This window comes from Staurois parvus, unplaced genomic scaffold, assembly GCF_062004578.1.
Source record: "Staurois parvus isolate SC_StPar_1 unplaced genomic scaffold, SC_StPar_1.0 ptg000708l, whole genome shotgun sequence".
Taxonomy (NCBI): Eukaryota; Metazoa; Chordata; class Amphibia; order Anura; family Ranidae; genus Staurois; species Staurois parvus.
The window spans coordinates 8,156,656-8,177,118 of NW_028318504.1; the positions used below are offsets into that span (position 1 = coordinate 8,156,656).

The following is a 20,463-nucleotide window of genomic DNA, read 5'->3' on the forward strand; positions in this document are numbered from 1 at the left end:
AATCGGTGGGTGGAAAATAATAAGCAAACAAAAAGGGAACACTTCCAGTGTTTGGGAATTATTTCTTGAAAGTGACCATATCACTTTATATAAAACTTCCCAGAAAAAGCATACCTGTCTATAAATACATTTCCTTTTCTGCCTCCCTCACAAAACCTGAGAATCCTTCCCCCAAAGTATGTGAGGAAACCAGGGTGGATAAAAATCAATGATTAAAAAAAAATAAATAAAAAAATAAAAAATCGGATTTTTTTTATTTAAATCGGATTTTTTTGAATAAAATGCTTTTTGAGGAAAATATATTACCATCCAAGGGTTATTCAATCATGAAATAAAGATTAGTTTTTTATTTATGTAGAATAAGGCTGTATAGGTTTAATTTTTTTGGTAAATAAATTCCATGAATCCATTCACAATGTCATGCTCTTCCAGAGGTTTTTGTACGATTATTGGGCAGTTTCTCTGCCTACAAGATATTATCACAGATGATCGGTTTACTTTTGCAGTTCTCAAAACTGAATTGGACTCAGCGGAGATCACATGCCTCTTCTTCACAGCAAAAATGTTATAACATGAACAGAGTTAAGAAAAAGACCTTCATCCTAACTTCTACAAACCTATGAATACAGAATCAACCCCTTCACTGCTAAGCTTCAAGAAGTTCAGTGAATAGAATAGAAACAATATTTTTCTGATTGTTTGGAGTGGAATAGATCTGCACAAGAAGAAAGTGAAACTAAGTGTGAGGAGGAAGGGGCTGACAGTCTAAGGTTCTTAAAATATATATATTTTGTTTAGCCAAATTAGTTAACAAACATGGATGTTTAAGCAAATCACATCTGCTGGAATGTTATTGTTTCAGATGAATAAATCTATTTAAATTGTTATTATTAAGGTAATGATTATTTTTCTCCTTCCTAAGTACAACAGAAACGTTGTCCAAATATGAATGATTAACCTATTAAACTGGGGATAAAAAAACTAATATGAAAAGTTGTTATTCTAAAAATCTTCATCTACTTGCATATTAAAGTTATACCAGCAAGAATTAGTCTTTATGTAGAAAACTAGGATTTAAATCAAGCCTTACTGACTAGTGATTGAAATCGTGATTTAAATCAGTTTGATTTAAATCAAATCCACCCTGGAGGAAACCAACACTTCCAGCTCTGTGGTCTCCTGCAGTTTTCAATGGCTCCTAGCTGTGACCTCCACCAGCTACAGAATATAGAAACATTGCAAAGGCCAGAAGCAAGAACCAACAAGAGAGGTTCTTTAGATCTGCATTTCCTCCTCTTTCCAGGTATGGTATAACTTAGAGTAAAAATATTCCCCTTAGAAAGTCACCGGACGTGCCATAAACACTGCAAGAGGAGCCAAGGATAGGGCATCACGTATGGCAGAGTCGGGTCACGTCATCGTGCTCAACCAAAAAGTGATTAGGCGACCAACCGTATAGCGATGCCAATCAAAGCCAATGCATAAGCAAGCGCCATACCTGTGCAGACAATAAAATAGGAGTGTCGTTTTTTTAAAAGTTTAAAGGTTCTAAAGGCCGAGGGTTTTTTTTTACCTTAATGTATTCTCTGCATTAAAGGTAGAAAACCTTATGAGTGCAACCCTCAGCAGTGAGCCTGCATGAGTGCCCCCATAGCAAGCGGCTTGCTAAGGTGGGCAATCAGCATGGGCGAGGAGCCAGGAGTGCCAGCGGGGGACCCGAGAAGAGGAGGATCGGGGGTTCTGTGCAAAAACCATTGCATACTGCAGGTGAGCATGACTTATTTATAAAAAAAAAAAATAATAAAATTGGGGTTTACAAACACTTTAATACTGATGATTTTATGGAAAGCACTAGAAGTGCATTATATGTTTTACTCTGAGTTATGCTGTACCTGGAAAGAGGAGGAAACGCAGATGTAAAGAGGTGGAGAATGTCACTGAAACCCCTGAAGAGGCAAAGCCCATTCTTACCTCTATAAATTACAGGTCACAACCCGAAGAGGGGAGCCCATCTTGGGTGAAGACTGGTCACATGGTGAAGAAGGAAGGAGTGCTTTGGAGTAGATCACTGAACTTTAGATATATTTTCATAAATTGTATTGGACTTTTTATGGTTTTCCCAACGCGGTGGATTACATTTGTGTTTAAAGCTGTATTAAACCCAAAACCAAAAAAATATAACACATTGAATTGACAATCATTAGCTGTGGTTGGCTGCATTAGCTTTCTTTTTTTCCCCCTTCTGTTTTAACCATGGGATCTGACCAGTAACACCCCTCCTGTATTGGAGTGCTCCCACTCTGGATGAAGGAGCACAGGGGGCGCCTTTGGACAGTCAGTCTGAGCAGAGTGTTAGATGGACTAGCACAGGGGTGGGCAAACTGTGGCCCTCCAGCTGTTGTGGAACTACAAGTCCCATCAAGCCTCTGCAAGTCATGATGCAACTGTCAGCCTTTCAATGCGTCATGGGACATATAGTTCCATGACAGCTGGAGGGCCGCAGTTGCCCAACCCTGGATTAGCAGATTTAAATACACTAACAAACTGAAGCCAAAATCCAGCTCACACTGCAGTTACAGCAACATGTTTTTTTTCTTTTGGAATAAAACGTTTTACATAAATAAACGCTAACCATTGTAACCACCCGTCAGTGGTAAATGGTTTGTCTCAACACTCTTAACTGACACCTTTGCAGGAAACCTTATTTTGAAAAGAAAAAAAAAAAAAAAAAAAAGACTCACCAGTAAAATAAAGGCTAAAAAAAAAAAACCCAAAAAACCCAAAAGAAACTAAACTAACACAGCACTGAAGAATTGGTAACCTGCAATATTATGTTAGCTTTTGGGTTTAATACCACTTTAACGTCACATACACTTGGTGAAGAACAAAGCACGTGATGGTATATTTCAGAGAAATAGTTGCAACACAGGCATGATGCTTGAAAAAACATTTGTGTACAACTAGGTGGATATTTGTGATACTGGAAGTTTTGTTTTTGTTTATATCATGGAGAAGTTGATTTTTATTTCTTTGATTTATACGCACATTTACATTTGAATAGTAGAGTCAGTAGTGCAGCATGATCTAAGTTTTTCATTTATAGTAAAATGTTTTATAACAAACAAGGTCGTTGTGCCCTTTTTCTGGTCTATTACTACAGTTATGCACTCTCTCTACCATTCGGATCAGTAAGACCTTGTATGAACATTCATTGGCATCCAAGTATCATTTCCTGTAAGATGTTTTTCATTAGTGATTTCTTGGGTTACTAATACTGTGTGTCTCAATGACCTACAATTCTCCAAATTATATCAAGCCTGCATAACATATCAAAATAATAAAACTGATAAAACAAACTGGTGACTCACATTGATGACCCCGGGACAGTTGGGTCCGATGAGTCGAGTGGTGCTCTGACGGAGTAGTCGGTGTTTGACCCTCACCATGTCCTGCTGGGGGATCCCTTCTGTAATACATACTACCAAGGGCACCTCAGCATCGACAGCTTCGTGGATTGCAGCAGCAGCAAATGGTGGTGGCACATATATAACAGAGGCGGTGGCACCAGTAGCAGCTTTTGCCTGAGAGGACAAAACAAAGAAGAAAAATTTCACATAACTGAGCTCACATGCAAATGCAATGGCAGGTAAAAAGGGAACAAAGATAATGCAGCTGTGCAGAAAAAAATAGATTTGTTTGCCTCACGCAAGAGTATATAAAGCCAAAAGGTTTTTGTTGTCTTTGGTTAGAGTAGGGAAGGGTTAAAACTTCCATCAGTGTATGTGTTGCTGTCTGTCCTGTTGGGGACACTTCTCTTGACTTCCTGTCCCAGAGACGCAACAGGAAGTTAGAGAGCATTCTACAGAATGAGGGGAACTCCTAATTAGACAGTTGTCTCTGAAACTGGTGTACCCATTGGAGGATTTCCCCTTACCTTCTGTACTGGTGACAAGTTTACAGGGGTGTGGACATTTTTGAAAAAACTACTTGTCCAGGGACTAAATTGGTGCCCCAATCTACTTGTCCCTCATGACAATCTACTTGTCCAGATAAAAAAAATAAATACATTTTAACCATAACTGTATTTAAATTGGAGGTGATATTAGGAATGTCTGGGGCTTTTAAAAAACAAAAAGGGGCTTTATAGCGACTTAAACAGCGCAACGTAAAAAATATTAAATGTTTATCTCCTCCTCCCCTCTCTCTAGCTCAGTCCCCGGGGACTAGCAGGGAGGGGAGAGACCTTGTAGTGTAATGAGCACCGATTAGGAACCCTCAGGAAAGGGTGGGTCAGGGCTTATCCTTTATCCCTTTCGCTGTCAGAGCCGTTTCTGCACAAGTTTAAAAATCATTTTAGGCCTGTGTGGAAGCAATCGGGTGGCAGTGCTGTCGCCCAAATGCTTCCACCCGACAGGTGAGCCCTGCTGCTGTCCCACAGCAGGGCTAAAAAGGTAGAAGAAAACTACCTGCCCGACGCCCGGAATTACATGTCCCGGGATTTGGGCGATAGGAATCGAACATCCTTGAGTTTGACAATTTTGGATTTTTTCTATCACTTGCTGTGACAATTGCCACCAGGATAAATACAGGGGTGATTCTGCGCAGCCGGGATATAGTCAGCACTGCTCAAAAGCAACCTGTAAAATCCTCAATCCCATGGATACCAGGAGGGTGCGCCAAAGCCCAGGAACGCGCTCACACTCCGCAAAGGATAAACCTGGCCGCACACCAATGACATTCTGCTCCAGCTAGGTTTAATAAACTGACAGCGCACAATACAGCCTCCCCCCTGAAGCCACCCCACTGACACGTTCCACCAATGACATGGCTTAATCATACTTGGATTAAACCCTGTCATAGGGGAAACGTGTCAGTGGGGTGGCTTCAGCGGGGAGGCTGTATTGTGCGCTGTCAGTTTATTAAACCTAGCTGGAGCAGAATGTCATTGGTGTGCGGCCAGATTTACACACACACACACACACACACACACACACACACACACACACCTTGGACAGGTGTTCCAACCTTTGCCCACTCCATAAAAAAAAGTTAACGACTTTACATACACCTTAAGACTGCGTTCACACCTGTGCACATCGAGGGGCCCATTAAAATCTATTTGCATAAAAATGCCATTGCATAGCATGCTGTTGTATTCAGAAGCCATATCCAGTGTGTGTAATATATATATATCTCTAGTTGTCCTGGAAGTGAGGGTTTGGCCCCCACAGAGCCCTGATCTCAACACCATGGAGTTCGGGATTACATGAAGGGACAGCAAGATTAGGCAGCCTACATCCGCAGAAGATTTCTGTTTAGTTCTCTGTGATGTCTGGAACAACCTACCTGCTGAGTTCCTTCCAAAACTGTGTGAAAGTGTACTTAGAAGAACTGATGCTGTTTCGAAGGCAAAGAATGGTCACACTAAATATTGATTTGGATTTGTCTTCTGTTCATTTACTTTCCATTTTGTTAAGTGCTTTCAGAAATAGAAGTGTTCATAGTTTTATTTTTAGCATTCTTCATTTAGAGCATTTTTTGCACACTTTCCTATAACTTTGGCACAGTAAAAATATTCACAGCAAGACAGCCATGGATACTTGAGACAAGCAAACTCTTCAGGTAAGTTTATGCTGCTACAGAAGGATTGTCTCTTATTACAGAGTTCAGGAGCGGATACAGGTTGTCAATGTCTGGTGAAAATGCTTCATATCTTTGCCGAGAATGTCTTACCTCTGCCACAGAATTGAAGACTGGAAGACCGAGATGAGTGCTCCCACCCTTGCCAGGCGAGACACCCCCAACTAACTTTGTGCCATATTCCAAAGCCTGCTGGCTATGAAACGTGCCCTACAGAAAAAGAAAAACCACAAACATTAACACATTTCTACTGCAAAAGTACACAAAACTAGTTGCAAAGAAAAACTGTCACAATACGAGAACCAATGCCCCAATACAATTCCAGTAAAATAGTATCAGATTATGTGCATTTGAAATTCCTGGTCTGAGCTGTAAAATCCTCTGCGCACAAAATCTTAGAATTGAAAAAGAAGTCCCATACAGATTCTGCTAAGGACTTGTCCAAACCAGATGCAGGTTTTTTCAGCGCACCAAGGCTTGATTCACATTTATGCACTTGTGTTGCCATTTGTTTTTAAGGTGCTGAAGTATGTAAAAAAATGGATAAGTGTGAATGGGTATTAAAAGTTTATGCAAAACCCCACAAATGACCTTATCTTCCAAAGGAAGATCAGCTGCACCCTAAACAACAATTAAATAGTAGTAACAAAGTCCCTATGGTTCACACCAATACGACTTGACAGATCAAAGCCACATGACAAGCCACACCCTACTCAGTCACTCTGAAAGTGTTCAAAATCGATGCGACTGAAACGCACCATCTATGAACTATGGGCAGCACAGTGGCTAAATGGTTAGCACTTCCACCTGGCAGTACTCTGGTCATTCGTTCGAATCCCTACCACGGCACCACCTGCCTGGAGTTTGCATGTTCTCCCTGTGCCTGCGTGGGTTTCCTCCAGGTACTCATGTTTCCTCCCACACTCTAAAGACATGCTGGTAGATGAATTGGTTCCTGTCTAAATTGGCCCTAGTATTTGTATGTATGAATGTGAGTTAGGGACCTTAGATTGTACACCCCTTGAGGGTTAGGGACTGATGTGAATGTACAATATACATGTAAAGCGCTGCGTAAAACTGATGGCGCTATATAAGTACCTGAAATAAATAAAAAAAAGAAGAAGAAGGTTACTGCACTATTTCTTGTGATTTTATGTGGGACTTGCATTGACATCTTTGCCTCAAGTCCCTAATAAGTTCAAATGTGATAGTTCAATCAAAATATGAAATATAAAATTAGAAAATCTATAAAGTGCTTGAATGGTGAAAAATCAATACGATGTGCTCTGGACACTAGGCGGAGCCTAGCGACGTCATTGCTTGCTTTTTATGGAGCGGGAGTTTTAAATTCTAAATTGATCTGCTACTGCTTCTATCATGTGAGTGACAATCTGGAACAATTTTATGTGAAATTAAACAGTATTGCACTATAGGAGATGTCCTCTGTTCTTTCTGTATGTGGAGTTAAGCTGAGAAGAGTCCCATATATACTGTCATTGAAGGGGTGCCTGTCATCAGCTCTCTGCTGCCGTCTAAAAGCATCTTTCTGGAATTACCATACTTTGTTGACCTGTATTAATTTATAGGTCCACGGTATGAGGTGAGCGGCCATTATTATTATTATTATACAGGATTTATATGGGGCCAACAGTTTGCTCAGCACTTTACAATATAACGGGAGACAATACAGCAACAATACAGTTCAATACAAGAAGGAATATTTTGAGATGGAGGAACACCAAGGTGGAGCACTGCGTTTTTTGAAAAGGCTTAATTTGTCTGGAGCACATCATATTGATTTTTCACCATTTAACCACTTTATTGATTTTCTAATTTATATTTCATATTTTGATTAAAACTATCACATTTGAACTTTTTATGGACTATTATTTGTATATGAGTTAGCGCAATATTATTTATATACAGTCAGGTCCATAAATATTGGGACATCGACACAATTCTAACATTTTTGGCTCATTGGACGCTTCACAGTGCAGGTGGACAATGACCCAAAGCATACTGCAAAAGCAACCAAAGAGTTTTTTAAGGGAAAGAAGTGGAATGTTATGCAATGGCCAAGTCAATCACCTGACCTGAATCCGATTGAGCATGCATTTCACTTGCTGAAGACAAAACTGAAGGGAAAATGCCCCAAGAACAAGCAGGAACTGAAGACAGTTGCAGTAGAGGCCTGGCAGAGCATCACCAGGGATGAAACCCAGCGTCTGGTGAGGTCTATGCGTTCCAGACTTCAGGCTGTAATTGACTGCAAAGGATTTGCAACCAAGTATTGAAAAGTGAAAGTTTGATTTATGATTATTATTCTGTCCCATTACTTTTGGTCCCTTAACAAGTGGGAGGCACATATGCAAACTGTTGTAATTCCTACACCGTTCACCTGATTTGGATGTAAATACCCTCAAGTTAAAGCTGACAGTCTGCAGTTAAAGCACATCTTGTTCGTTTCATTTCAAATCCATTGTGGTGGTGTATAGAGCCAAAAATATTAGAATTGTGTCCATGTCCCAATATTTATGGACCTGACTGTATGTTTTACGTTTTGAGTGTGGGATCACCTTTTAAGTGTTATTGCAGCAGCTCTATTTTATTAGCTCATTCACAAGTTTGATAGCGCACATTGTTTTATTGATTTTATTTTTTGCATCAAATCCCACACATGTTGACAAGCCGAACATGAAGTCACACTGATCTGCAGCTTTGAAATCACATTGAAGTAGCACATTTTCCGAGCCGCATTCAGTGTGAACCAGGGCTTAATGTAATTCAGGGTGCAGGCAATGTAGTCCTTGAAGCACAGGATGAGCCTCTGCTGCTATTGGAAGCAATGCATCCTGTACATTTGCTAAAGAACTTCTCCCATATTCTCCCTTAAACACACTATTGAACAAAAAAAGTAAAAGAACACTTAGTTTAAATCCTGGTTTCCTATAAGTGTCCATGACATCATTACTGAGCCTCAACCAAGGGTTCCTGGTGAGGCTCAGGATCCCATGAAAAGAGGATCTAGCACAGTACAGGAGCATTTTTGAAGGATTTAGGATCCTCACCTTTCCCAATGATCTTGCAAGAAAGCCTGGTGATCCAACCCTCAACTAAGCTGGGGTGTCTGGCAGGTATTTTTTTCACTTAAGCCCCGCACACAATGAGAATATCGGACGAACAAGCGTCTGTTTTTTTTTTTTTCCGCCTGCTAGGCTCACTTTGAAATTGAAAAGTTACTACAGATATGAAAAATCTTGAACGAAAGAAAAGAATGTCATGTATTTGTATTGTATTTTTGGATGACTACTGTACTGAAAAAGAAAATCGTACGATCTGGTATTGTACGAGAAAAATTTTTGCATTTGTCCCTTCGGATATCGTCGCACAAATTGTCGTGATCGGCTCTCGAAAGCTGTATACTGACGATCTGCTTATCGGATGATCAGTCCTCGTCTGAACATTTTCGGACAAATTTCTTATTGTGTGTACGGGGCATTACTGTTTCAGGAGGTGAAAAGTTCAAAGATAAGCAAAGCTTGTATTTTCCTGCAAGGTTTGCCTTAACTGCTTTTTGACCACTGCAAATTGTATCAAATGAGATGACTGCCAGCCAGTGGTTGATTTGGTCAGAGTAGTAAAGAGATTTAAATGACCATGTCGCCCTAGTCCTAAAAGGTAAGTTAAAGTGCTTCTAAAGCCTCATGGTTTTGTACCTTAATGCAATCTATGTTTAAAGGTAATATACCTTTTGTGCCACAGACTCACCCCCCTTATACTTACCTGGATACCACCACGATCCAGCACAGTGTAGGAGAGCTGCGGCTCTCCTGGCTTTGTCCCTTCACATTGGGCAGATGGACAGCAGCGAGTCAGCCGAGTCCCACTGTCTGTGTCAATGGGAACCAGCATCCTACTGGGGGCACCAACAAGGGAGGAAGATCCAGGAGCGCTGACAGGGGACCCGAGAAGAGGAGAATCAGGGCTGCTCTGTGCAATTCTATTGCACAGAGCAGGTAAGTATAACAAAGGATGCCGCAAAGGATGTTGGTACTTGTAGTTTTACTATTCACAGCCCCGCACTGCGTGTTTTTTTTTTTTGTTTAACAGGGACAGCAACATTAGGGAGAAAACCCCCGGAACCTGTCACATGGAGGCAGCAAGGAGCGGCTGCAGGAGTGGGAACATGTAACATGCTCCCAAAGGTGAACTTATCCTTTAACCACTTGCCATCTGCTCTGTAGCAGAAGTACTGCTACAGAGCGGTACAGCTGCACAAAATCACATATATATATAATATCTTTGTGAATTGCATTTCCGGGTAGGGGGCATGCGCCGCCCTACCCGTGGCTAGGGATGTCAATCACCGGGTCCTGGCCGGCACTCTGATCGTCAGCAAAGCTGACAGGGGACAGACCTGTGTGTAAACCTCTCCCTTGTCAGCATGGACATGCTGCTTTGTATCTCTCTGCACAGCATGTCTCCCAAGTAAAAAAAGCACCCAGCACAGTACTGTAGTTTGGCGCCATTCCACAAGTGTGAGCAATTTTAAAGCATGAAATGTTAGGTATCTATTTACTTTGATATTTTACCCAAAAATGTTATTTGGTGTAAGTTTTTGCATTAAAATTTATTAAAAAGTGTATTTTTTCCCCAAAATAATTGTGTTTGAAAAATCGCAGCGTAAATATCATGTGACGTAAAAAATTGTAACACATACCAATTTATTACAGTTCATGCATTTCTCGACCTTTGGGGATTATCACACTGAAAGGGTTAGAGTGGCCAAATAATACAAACCTGTTTTCCGGTGAAGCCCTGGCATATTATTTTAGTGTCCTTATTAATGTACAAGTGTTTCCGGGAGGCTGTATAGGAGTTGTGCCTTACTCCATTCTGTTGCACTGTAAGATAGAAAAAAAAAAAAAAATTAAAAAATTAAGGGCCAAGTTTCAAAACTTTTCATTCAGCACGTCACAGTCTTTATTTCATATCACTTCTCAACCATCTTATGTCATTTATTAGGTTAAAATAACCAGCTGTGGAAAAACTAAATGGTCAACAGTGTAACTAATGCATAAAACAAGCGAGAAAATGGCAAAACTGGAAGAAAAGTTAAACTACACCGCTCAAAAAAAAATGAAAGGAACACTTTGAAAACACATCAGATCTCAATGGGGAGAAATCTCCTGCTGGATCTCTATACTGATATGGACGGGTAATGTGTTAGGAATGTAAGGATGGCCCATCATTTGATGGAAATGAAAATGATCAACCTACAGAGGACTGAATTCAAAGACACCCCGAAAATCAAAGTGAAAAAATGATGCAGCAGGCTAGTCCATTTTACTGAAATTTCATTGCAGCAACTCAAAATGGTCCTCAGTAGTTTCTATGGCCCCCACGTGCTTGTATGCATGCCTGACAACATCGGGGGAGGCTCCTAATGAGATGACGGATGGTGTCCTGGGGTATTTCCTATCAGATCTGGACCAGGGCATCACTGAGCTCCTGGACAGTCTGAGGTGCAACCTGGTGGCATCGGATGGAGAAAAACATGACATCCCAGAGGTGTTCTATTGGGTTTAGGTCAGGCGGGTGTGGGGGCCTTTCAATGGTATCAATTCCTTCATCCTCCAGGAACTGCCTGCATACTCTCCCCACATAAGGCCAGGCATTGTCATGCACCAGGAGGAACCCAGGACCCCCTGCACCAGCGTGGAGTCTGACAATGGATCCAAGAATTTCATCCTGATACCTAATGGCAGTCAGGGTGCCATTGTCTAGCCTATAGAGGTCTGTGCATCCCTCCATAGATATGCCTCCCCAGACCATCACCTGCCCTTAGTTCAGACAAGCAAGAGGGTGTGCCTAGATGAGAAAACCCCCCCCCTTCCCCTCCTGAAGACTCCTGGGATTTATAGCCTCATTTACAACTCTACTTCCTCCTCTCCTACTCCTCTTTCTGTCGAGGTCCCCCAAGGTTTTGTCCTTGGACCTCACCTATTCTCAATCTACACTTCTTCCTTTGGTCAGCTGATAGCTTCCCATGGTTTCCAATACCATTTCTATGCTGATGACACACAAATCTATCGCTCTACTCCTCAACTCACCCAATTAGTTTGCTCACGTATCACTGATTTACTAACAGACATATCGGACTGGATGTCACACCACTTCCTAAAACTCCATCTATCCAAAACTGAGCTCATGATATTTCCTCCCCCACGTGCCTCTTCCCCTGATTTCTTGCTCAGGATCAATAACACCACTATCAACCCATTCCTGCATGCCAGTGTGCTAGGGGTAACCTTGGATTCTGAACTATTCTTTCAGGCCCACATCCAATCCCTGTCCAAATCATGACACCTCAACATCTCCAGAATACGCCCCTTTTTAACCAACGACACCACAAAGCTCCTAATTCACTCCCTGGTTATCTCTCGCCTCAACTACTGCAACGCCCTTCTCATTGGCTTACCTTTACATAGGTTATCCCCCCTCCAGTCCATCGATGAACACGGCTGCCAGGCTCATCCACCTCAACCAACCGTTCAGTGTCTGCCACTCCTCTCTGCCAATCCCTCCACTGGCCTCCACTCAGTGTCCTCCACCCCTCTCTGTCAATCCCTCCACTGGCCTCCACTCAGTGTCCTCCACCCCTCTCTGCCAATCCCTCCACTGGCTTCCACTCAGTGTCCTCCACCCCTCTCTGCCAATCCCTCCATTGGCTTCCACTCGCCCAACAAATAAAATTCAAAAAATACTAACAACTTACAAAGCCATCAACAAGTCTGCCCCCAGCTACATCACCAACCTGGTCTCAAGATATCAACCAAACCACTCTCCTGTAGCTGGCAGGGAGAGGAGGGGGCGGAGCCTAACCATGGCGGCTGACGAGAGCCAGATGTAGGAGCTCTCGGACAAGCTCCTTCACCCACCTCCCCAAACCCCTACCTGTGATGTGGAGCTGCGGTGCGGTGATCCCCCTTGGATGGATGGAGGAACCTTGCGGGAGAGCTGATCTGTGAGAAGGGATCCGGCTCCGGTGCTCGGGGTGAAGGTGTGTCGGGCAGCGGAGAGATAAGGTGGAGCGGTGCAGCCACGTGGCCGGCCGCTAAGCACCACTGGGAAACCAGGAAGCCGGCCGGTGTTTGGTGCAGAGAGAGAGGAGCTGATCGGCCTCCGGATCTACTCCTTGGAGCACGGCTGCCGACCCAATACCTGGTCCCCTGTTTTAGCGCTGATAGTCTGGTGCCCTGCTGGTAGGCTCACTGCTCGGAGCTCTGCATCTTAACCCAGTGCTCAGAACCCTGTCAGCCGGTTTCTACCCGGAGCTCTGTCTGCCGGCTTCTTGGCTGGGACCTTGACCGTTGCTGGACTGCTGGGGGTCGTGCTGGTCGGTCCGTTGTTTGGGGCTCTGATGGTTGGCCCATTGCTCTGAGTCCTGCTTCTGAAGGAGGAGAGACACGGGGGATTGGAGAGAGAAAGGAGGAGGATTTTTCTGGAGGAACCCCTAAAACGAACACACTGCCCAGCTGAAGGACAGAGAGAAATGCTGGTCGGGCCCCGAGAAGAAGAGAGATACGAGCAGGGTGAGTGACTCTGACCGAGTCTCAATAAAATTACGTGCTTCTTGTGGGCTGTTGGGAGAGGCAGTGTGTGAGAGAAGAGAGGGGATCCCCTTGAGTGGGAAATATAAAGCAGTGAAAAGGAGAAGAGGAAAGATGAATGAAAAGCTTGAAAATCAAATGAGTGGATAAGTAGTGACGTATATATTAATAGTTATCTCTCCTTAACCCCTGAGCCTATAAAGAAGAATAAGAGCAATAGAAGAATGAAAAATAAAAGCGCAAAAGGAAGTGGGCTAAAAGGGACTCAGACTGGCACTATTAAAAAATACACTTCCCAGGGAAATATAACCCCAGAAAGGACTCAGGGCAAAAGTGGAAAAGGTGAAGTAGATCTAAGCCTGGAAAGTAGCCCTAGACTATCACTAGGCCTTGACATTAGCAGCCAACAAATATCGGCTAATACAGAGATGGAGACAGAGCTACAAATACCAAACAAAAAAGAAATGGCAGAAATGTTCAAAGATCTGGAGAAAACAATAAAACAAGAAATTGTAAATATTCGAAATGATTTGGGACACCTTTTGGTGAGAGTGGAAGAAACGGAGGAAAAAGTCAAAAATCAGTCCCAAATTATTGCCGAATTGGAAAAAGAAATAGTTAACATGGGGAAAGCCCAAGAAAAACTGTTTTATAAGGCTGAGATACAAGAAAATAGGAATAGGAGGAGAAATATTAGGATAAGTGGAGTCCCAGAGAATTCTAAAAGGAGAAAATTTGCAAGAGATGGTCTGTAAAATATTAAATTCCATAATGGACAGTACTAATATGGAAAAATATAAAATAGAAGGAATTTCTAGACAAGGAAAATTCCAAGGAAATTCGGGAAAGGATAGGCCACGAGATATACTTGTCAAATTTTGTGAATTCCTAGATAAAGATAAAATTTGGAAGAGGATAAAGGGAAAATCAGTAATTATGTATGAAGGAAAGGACTTACAGATATATGCGGACTTGTCACCAGAGACTTTATGGAGAAGGAGAACCCTTAGACCTCTATTGGAAAGATTGAAAGAACAAAAGGTGCAATATAGATGGGGGACCCCTGAGTGCCTAATAGGATGGAGAAATGGAACTACAGCATATCTTAGGTTCCCAGAAGATTTGAAAAATTTTTGCGACAGACTCAATCTACAAAGAATGGAGATTCCTGGCTGGGAAGAAGAATACTGGGAAATTAGAACAAAAAGAAAAGAGGACTGGCAATTGGTTGGTGGGGGGGGGGCGGGGGGGGGGGGGGAGGGAGAGAGGGAGAGAAAGTGTTTTTTTTTTTTTTTTTTTTTTTTTTGTCTCTCTCTCTCACCCTCCTGTCTCTCTCCGCCTTGTCCCTGCCGCCCTCAAACCACTGTTATTGAGATATTTTGGTAGGACTTAGGGGTTAAAGGGGAGGGGGGGAAGGGCGGAAAGCTGTTCAGGGCTGGAGTTTTTCCCCTATAGATTAAATCAAAAGTGGATAGTATTACCACAAATGATCGGTAGGCAATCAATAGGCCTAAAAAGAGGGGAGGGGGAGGAAGGGGGGTGGGTTGGGAAAATGGGTGGGAGGGGGGAGGGGATGGGAGTTGGGTGGGACGGGAGTTGGGTGGGAGGGAGGGGAGGAGGTATTGGGTTAATACTCTGCATGACAGAAGGGACAAAGAGGAAGAGGCAATCTGGAAGAGAGATGGAGTTAATTGGGAAAGATGGAAGAAATACAGTTTATAACTTATAATGTGAATGGACTGAGTTGTCCAGGGAAGAGATTTAGGTTGTTTAATGAGTTACATCATAGGGCGACGTCAGTGGTATTTTTACAGGAGACGCATTTTGAGATAGAGGCAAACGTGAAATTGAAATCCAAACACTACTCAATATGGTACTATGCAGATTCTCCAATTAAAAGAGCAAAAGGGGTTGCAATAGGTTTGGCAAAGAATATGAGATTTGAGCTGGAGGATAGAAGAGCCGACCCGGAGGGGAGGTTTTTATTCTTAAAAGGCAGACTTCAGGGGATAGAGTGTACTTTAGCCAATATATACTGCCCTAATAAAAACCCGGAGATATATTTGAAGGGTCTGTTGAAAAAATTAATGGAATTCAAAAAAGGGCGTTTGATAGTAGCTGGAGACCTAAATTTCTGTATGGATCCACAAAGGGATAATACCTCTTCTGTGCAGAGAGAGGGGAGTAGGTCTCTGAGAGCTTTGAAGAAAGTGATGCATGAATGTCAACTAGTGGATACCTGGAGAATAACGCATATGAAAGACAGAGACTATACCTTCTTCTCTAATGCACATGAGATATACTCGAGATTAGATTACATCTTAATAGACCATCAACTTATAGATCACCTGGTTAAAATTGACAGAGACAAGGACGTTCTCGGACCATGCTCCGGTCGTAATGAAAATGGGATGGGGAAGAAGGTGGACTGGAGGATTAGGGTGGAGGTTAAATGAGGTTCTTCTTCTGGATGAGGAGGTAGTTCAGAAAATCGAGAAAGAGATTAAGGTATACTTTAAGGAGAACGAATCAGAGGAAGTATCGATAGCCACAGTCTGGGAAAGCCATAAGGTATTCATAAGAGGAATCTTGATTGCGGCAGGAGCAAGGAAGAAAAAGGAAAGAAGAGAGAGGGTCAGTGGGCTATTAAAAGAAATATTGGACTTAGAGCAGATACATAAGAAGAAAATAACAAAAGATACGAGACAGAAGTTATTGGATAAAAAAGATGAACTAGAGAGGTTGATGGATGAGGAGAAGAGAAGAGTATACAACAGGGTTTTGAACGAGAGATATAGATGGGGAGACAGACCAGGAAGATATCTAATGAGAGCTTTGAATAAAAAGAAAAATAGGAACTATATAGAAAAGATAAAAAGCTCAAAGGGGGAGTTGGTCCACTCAAATAAAGAGATTATTAAAGTGTTTACGGAGTATTACAAAAAGTTATATAATATTAGTCCCCAAGGCCCTCTAAAAGAAACTCAAGAGGGAATTAATAAAAAAAAGATGACATACTTAAAAAATGCGGGATTACCAAAACTAAGTGAAGCACAGTTGAACTCCCTAGACGCAGAAATTTCCCAGGAAGAAATTAAAACAGCATTAAAAAGCACAGGGGGGGGGAAAAGCCCAGGCCCGGATGGTTATACAGTTAAGTACTATAAGAAATTTAGTGAAGTACTGTTACCCAAGCTGGAGAAATATATGAATGCTCTGGGAGGTGGGATGGAAGTGAGGAGAGAATCCCTACAGGCCCATGTAGTGCTTATTCATAAGGAGGGAAAAGATCCATCTCAGTGCTCCAGCTATAGACCTATTTCATTATTGAACACTGACACTAAACTGTATGCAAAGGTGATAGCAAACAGGTTGAGGGACTTGATGCCTGAATGGATACATGGAGACCAGGTGGGCTTTGTACCGGGGAGAGAAGGTAGAGATAACGGCTTGAGAACCCTCATGCTTATTCAGAAAAGTAGAAAAGGGAAAGCCCCGGTGGTGCTCTTGTCAATTGATGCAGAGAAGGCATTTGATAGAGTGGACTGGGGCTTTATGATGGACAACTTAAAAGTACTGGGGATAGGCGATAGAATGCGAGAGTGGATAAGTAAATTATATAGGGAGCCTACTGCAATCATCACGGTAAATGGGGAGAGATCAGAACCCATTGGAATGTCTAATGGTACAAGACAAGGCTGCCCACTATCCCCCCTGCTATATGTATTGTCACTCGAACCTTTGTTGTCAATAATAAGAAATAGTGGATCGGTAAAGGGAATTCAGATAGAATCCATAGAACACAGAGTAGCGGCCTTTGCGGACGACTTATTGTTCTATGTGGGGAACCCCCGAATAACTCTCCCAAATATAATGAAGATTCTGAAGGAGTACGGTGAACTATCAAATTTAAAAATTAATCCAACGAAAACAGAGATCCTGAATATTAATATATCAAAGAACGAAAAAGAAAAACTACAAAAAGAATTCCCCTTTATATGGAGAGAAAAAGAGATAAAATACCTAGGAATAAAACTCACTGCCTCATCTAAGCATCTGTATAGATTAAACTATATCTCTTTGATAAATGAGATCAGGGAAGATTTAAAAAGACTGGAAGGTGGAAATCCATCCTGGATAAGACGTATAAACCTAGTCAAAATGGTAATTATGCCTAAAATACTGTATAGATTTCAAATGGTACCAATTAAAATCCCAGAAGCCTTCTTTAAGATAATGAAAAAAATGTTAACAAGATACATATGGAAGAATAAAAAACCCAGAATAGCATATGAAACATTGAGCAGGATTAAAGAGAAAGGGGGATTGGGTCTACCAGATGTCAAGAGATACTATAAAGCAGTGGTTTTAGCAAGAATATATGACTGGACATTTAACCATAAGGGGAAAAGTTGGGTAACAATTGAAAATGATCTTAGTGGCGTTAGATTGAACCAGATGATATGGGTTCCACCACAGTTTAGGGGAATCAAAGAAAGCACAAGTATCTACACTCTAAATGTTCTTAGGATATGGGACAATTTACACAAAAACATGAAATGGGAATTTAATTCTATTTTAATGCCTCTCACAAATACTGATTACTTTCCTCCGGGAAAAAATAAGATATCAGGGAGATGGTTTAGAAAGGAGGATACCCAACTGAGAGATGTTCTGGTGGAGGGGGAATTGAGACCACTTAAAGATTTAATAGAGAATAAGGGAGATATTTTTATTAGAATAGATGAGTGGAAATATCATCAATTGAAATGTTTTATTGGAATTCTACCGAAACCCCTGAGAGTAAAACAGGAGTGGAATATGTTGGAAAGGTTGTTAGAGACACGAAGGGATGGGAAGCACGGTATTTCAAAAGTGTATAGAATACTCACAGAATTAGACACAAAGTTAATTTTTATCACAAAATGGGAAAGAGATATGGGAGTTGGGTTTGATGAAGATAGACAGAGAAAGATGTTTAGATTGATACACGATAATGTGAGTATGAGAGAGGTTGAGGTTAATTATAAGTGCGTGACACGATGGCACATTACACCGAGTGTAGAGCACAAGATGAATGGGGAGAATTCAAATAAGTGTTGGAGAGGATGTGGAGAGATGGGCACGGTGTTTCACATATGGTGGGAATGTCCGAAAATCCAGGCTTTTTGGAAGATAATAGTCAAATTGATTAAAGAAATAACTGAAATTGACATAGGCTTAGACCCAACGACGTGCCTCCTACACAATGTGGAGACATCAGTAAATAAATATAAAGACTCAGGTATTTGGTATTTCTTGAATGCGGCGAAAGGGTTGATACCTAAGTTTTGGCGGAAGGCTGAGGTACCGAAGGAGGAAGACTGGATTAATAGAGTAAACCAGATAGGTAGAATGGAAAGATCATACCATATACAGGAAGATAAGATGAGAGTTTATTTCAGGAGATGGGAAAAATGGGAAAGAGCAGGATTGAAAGAGAAATTTAGGAAAATATGAACTAGGATGTTAGCAAAAAATTAATAAGCCTCAAGGAGTAGAATGGGCTAGAGTCTGCAGAGGGGGAGGAGGGGGGATGAGGGGTGGGAAAAAAAAAAAAAAAAAAAAAAAACCAAACCACTCTCTTCATTCCTCCCAAGACCTTCTGCTCTCTAGTTCCCGTGTCACCTCCTCCCATCCTATGGAATTCTCTACTTCAATCTGTTCCAGCTGTCTCCTAATCTATCTTCCTTTAGACGATCCCTGAAAACCTTTCTCTTTAAAGAAGCCTATCCTGCTTCTACCTAGTAAACTGCCATTTATTTCCTCCATCAGCTCATCCCCCCCACAGCTATTACCTTTTGTATCACTCAACCCTTCCTCCTAGATTGTAAGCTCTAACGAGCCGGGCCCTCTTGTACCAAATTGTATTGTAACTGTAATGTCTATCTTCATTTTGTTGGCGGTATATAAATCCTGTATAATAATAATAATTTGCCTAGTTCATGGAAACTAGAAAGTGAGTAAAGAAATGCAAAAAAAGATTGTAAAAGTAGTAAATATAATATACTTTTCTATCTATTTACGAATACTGGCAGCAGAAGGATTCAAAATAGTCAATGTTGATTGAGAGAGTGAAGTTCTGCTTTAAAGGATTTGCTACTGACTGCTTGGTGTCAGATACCACAGCATACCTTCAGAAGTCTAGTGCTGTCCACGCCTTAATGGGTCAGGGCTATTTTAGAGACAAACGGGGGACCTACCCAATACTAGGTGGGTGGTTATAAAGTTATGGTTGATCGGTGGTATATTTTGTGTGGTAGAGGTCCTGCAGGAACATCGGGTGTCAGAAACACTTTTGTATGTTCAATTCTACAATTCCACAGCTGTCTTTCAGCTGCGTTCACACTACGCAGATCTGATGGAGGGAGCGCATGCGTTTCTATGCATTTTTCATGTAGAGCAGCCCTATGTGCAAGAAAAGTGCAAATCTGTCCCTGACTCTTGAAAAATCACGCTGCACTGCAACACATAGCATGCACGTCAGCAGCAACGGTTGTTTCAGCTCCATGTACCAAGGTAAATACCGGTCTGGTGTGTGATGGCGGTATATCGATGACACTTCACTCTAGAACATTTTGCAGGGAATCACAAAAGTGTGCAAAAGCTCAGTTTGAACAGACTCAGCAGTACACAACTGGCTGGAACCTGAAATGTCTGTTCAGTACTTTCGGAAATGTTAATGAACGCTCAGCAATGGACTCCTGCTAACAACTCCTTCACCCATAGGCACTGGAGCAAAGTTCACTGGGGCAGCTGTGAGTGCTGTGTCAACAGGTAAATCACGTATGCACTTTGCTCACATAGCCGGTCTGGGAACTCTTCAGCTTTCAAACAGCAAAGAAAATTCTAATAGTAAACTCCTCAAGGACTAGTATACTAGAGTTGAATGTGACCATACGCCACAAACCCTCTGAAACTGCACGCTGCACCACATGGAAAAATGACAGCAATCTCCATGCTAAAAATCAACTGCTTTAACCCTTTGAGGACCGTAAGATTTTGGAACGCCAAAAGAATCAATTTTTTATTTTTAAAGTTCGTACACTTCAGTTGCTGTAACTAAGCCATTTCATGAAATAATTGGCAAAAAGCTAGATCCATTTGTTAAGAAATAATATTTTGACTCAAACCAAAAAAAAAAGTATTTTAAGTTCTTAATCAGATGATA

General features: G+C 41.7%; 1 protein-coding gene across 1 annotated transcript in view; it reads right to left on the minus strand.

The window, feature by feature from the left end:
- SUCLG1 (succinate-CoA ligase GDP/ADP-forming subunit alpha) overlaps window positions 1–20,463 on the minus strand; it is an 82,257-nt gene that overhangs the window by 57,345 nt on the left and 4,449 nt on the right. The window contains exons 2-4 of the mRNA XM_089653360.1: window positions 10,441–10,544; window positions 5,734–5,850; window positions 3,369–3,581 (exon numbers count right to left, since the gene is read on the minus strand). Coding sequence (XP_089509486.1) covers window positions 3,369–3,581; window positions 5,734–5,850; window positions 10,441–10,544 — 434 coding nt within the window. The remainder of the gene's footprint in view (window positions 1–3,368; window positions 3,582–5,733; window positions 5,851–10,440; window positions 10,545–20,463) is intronic.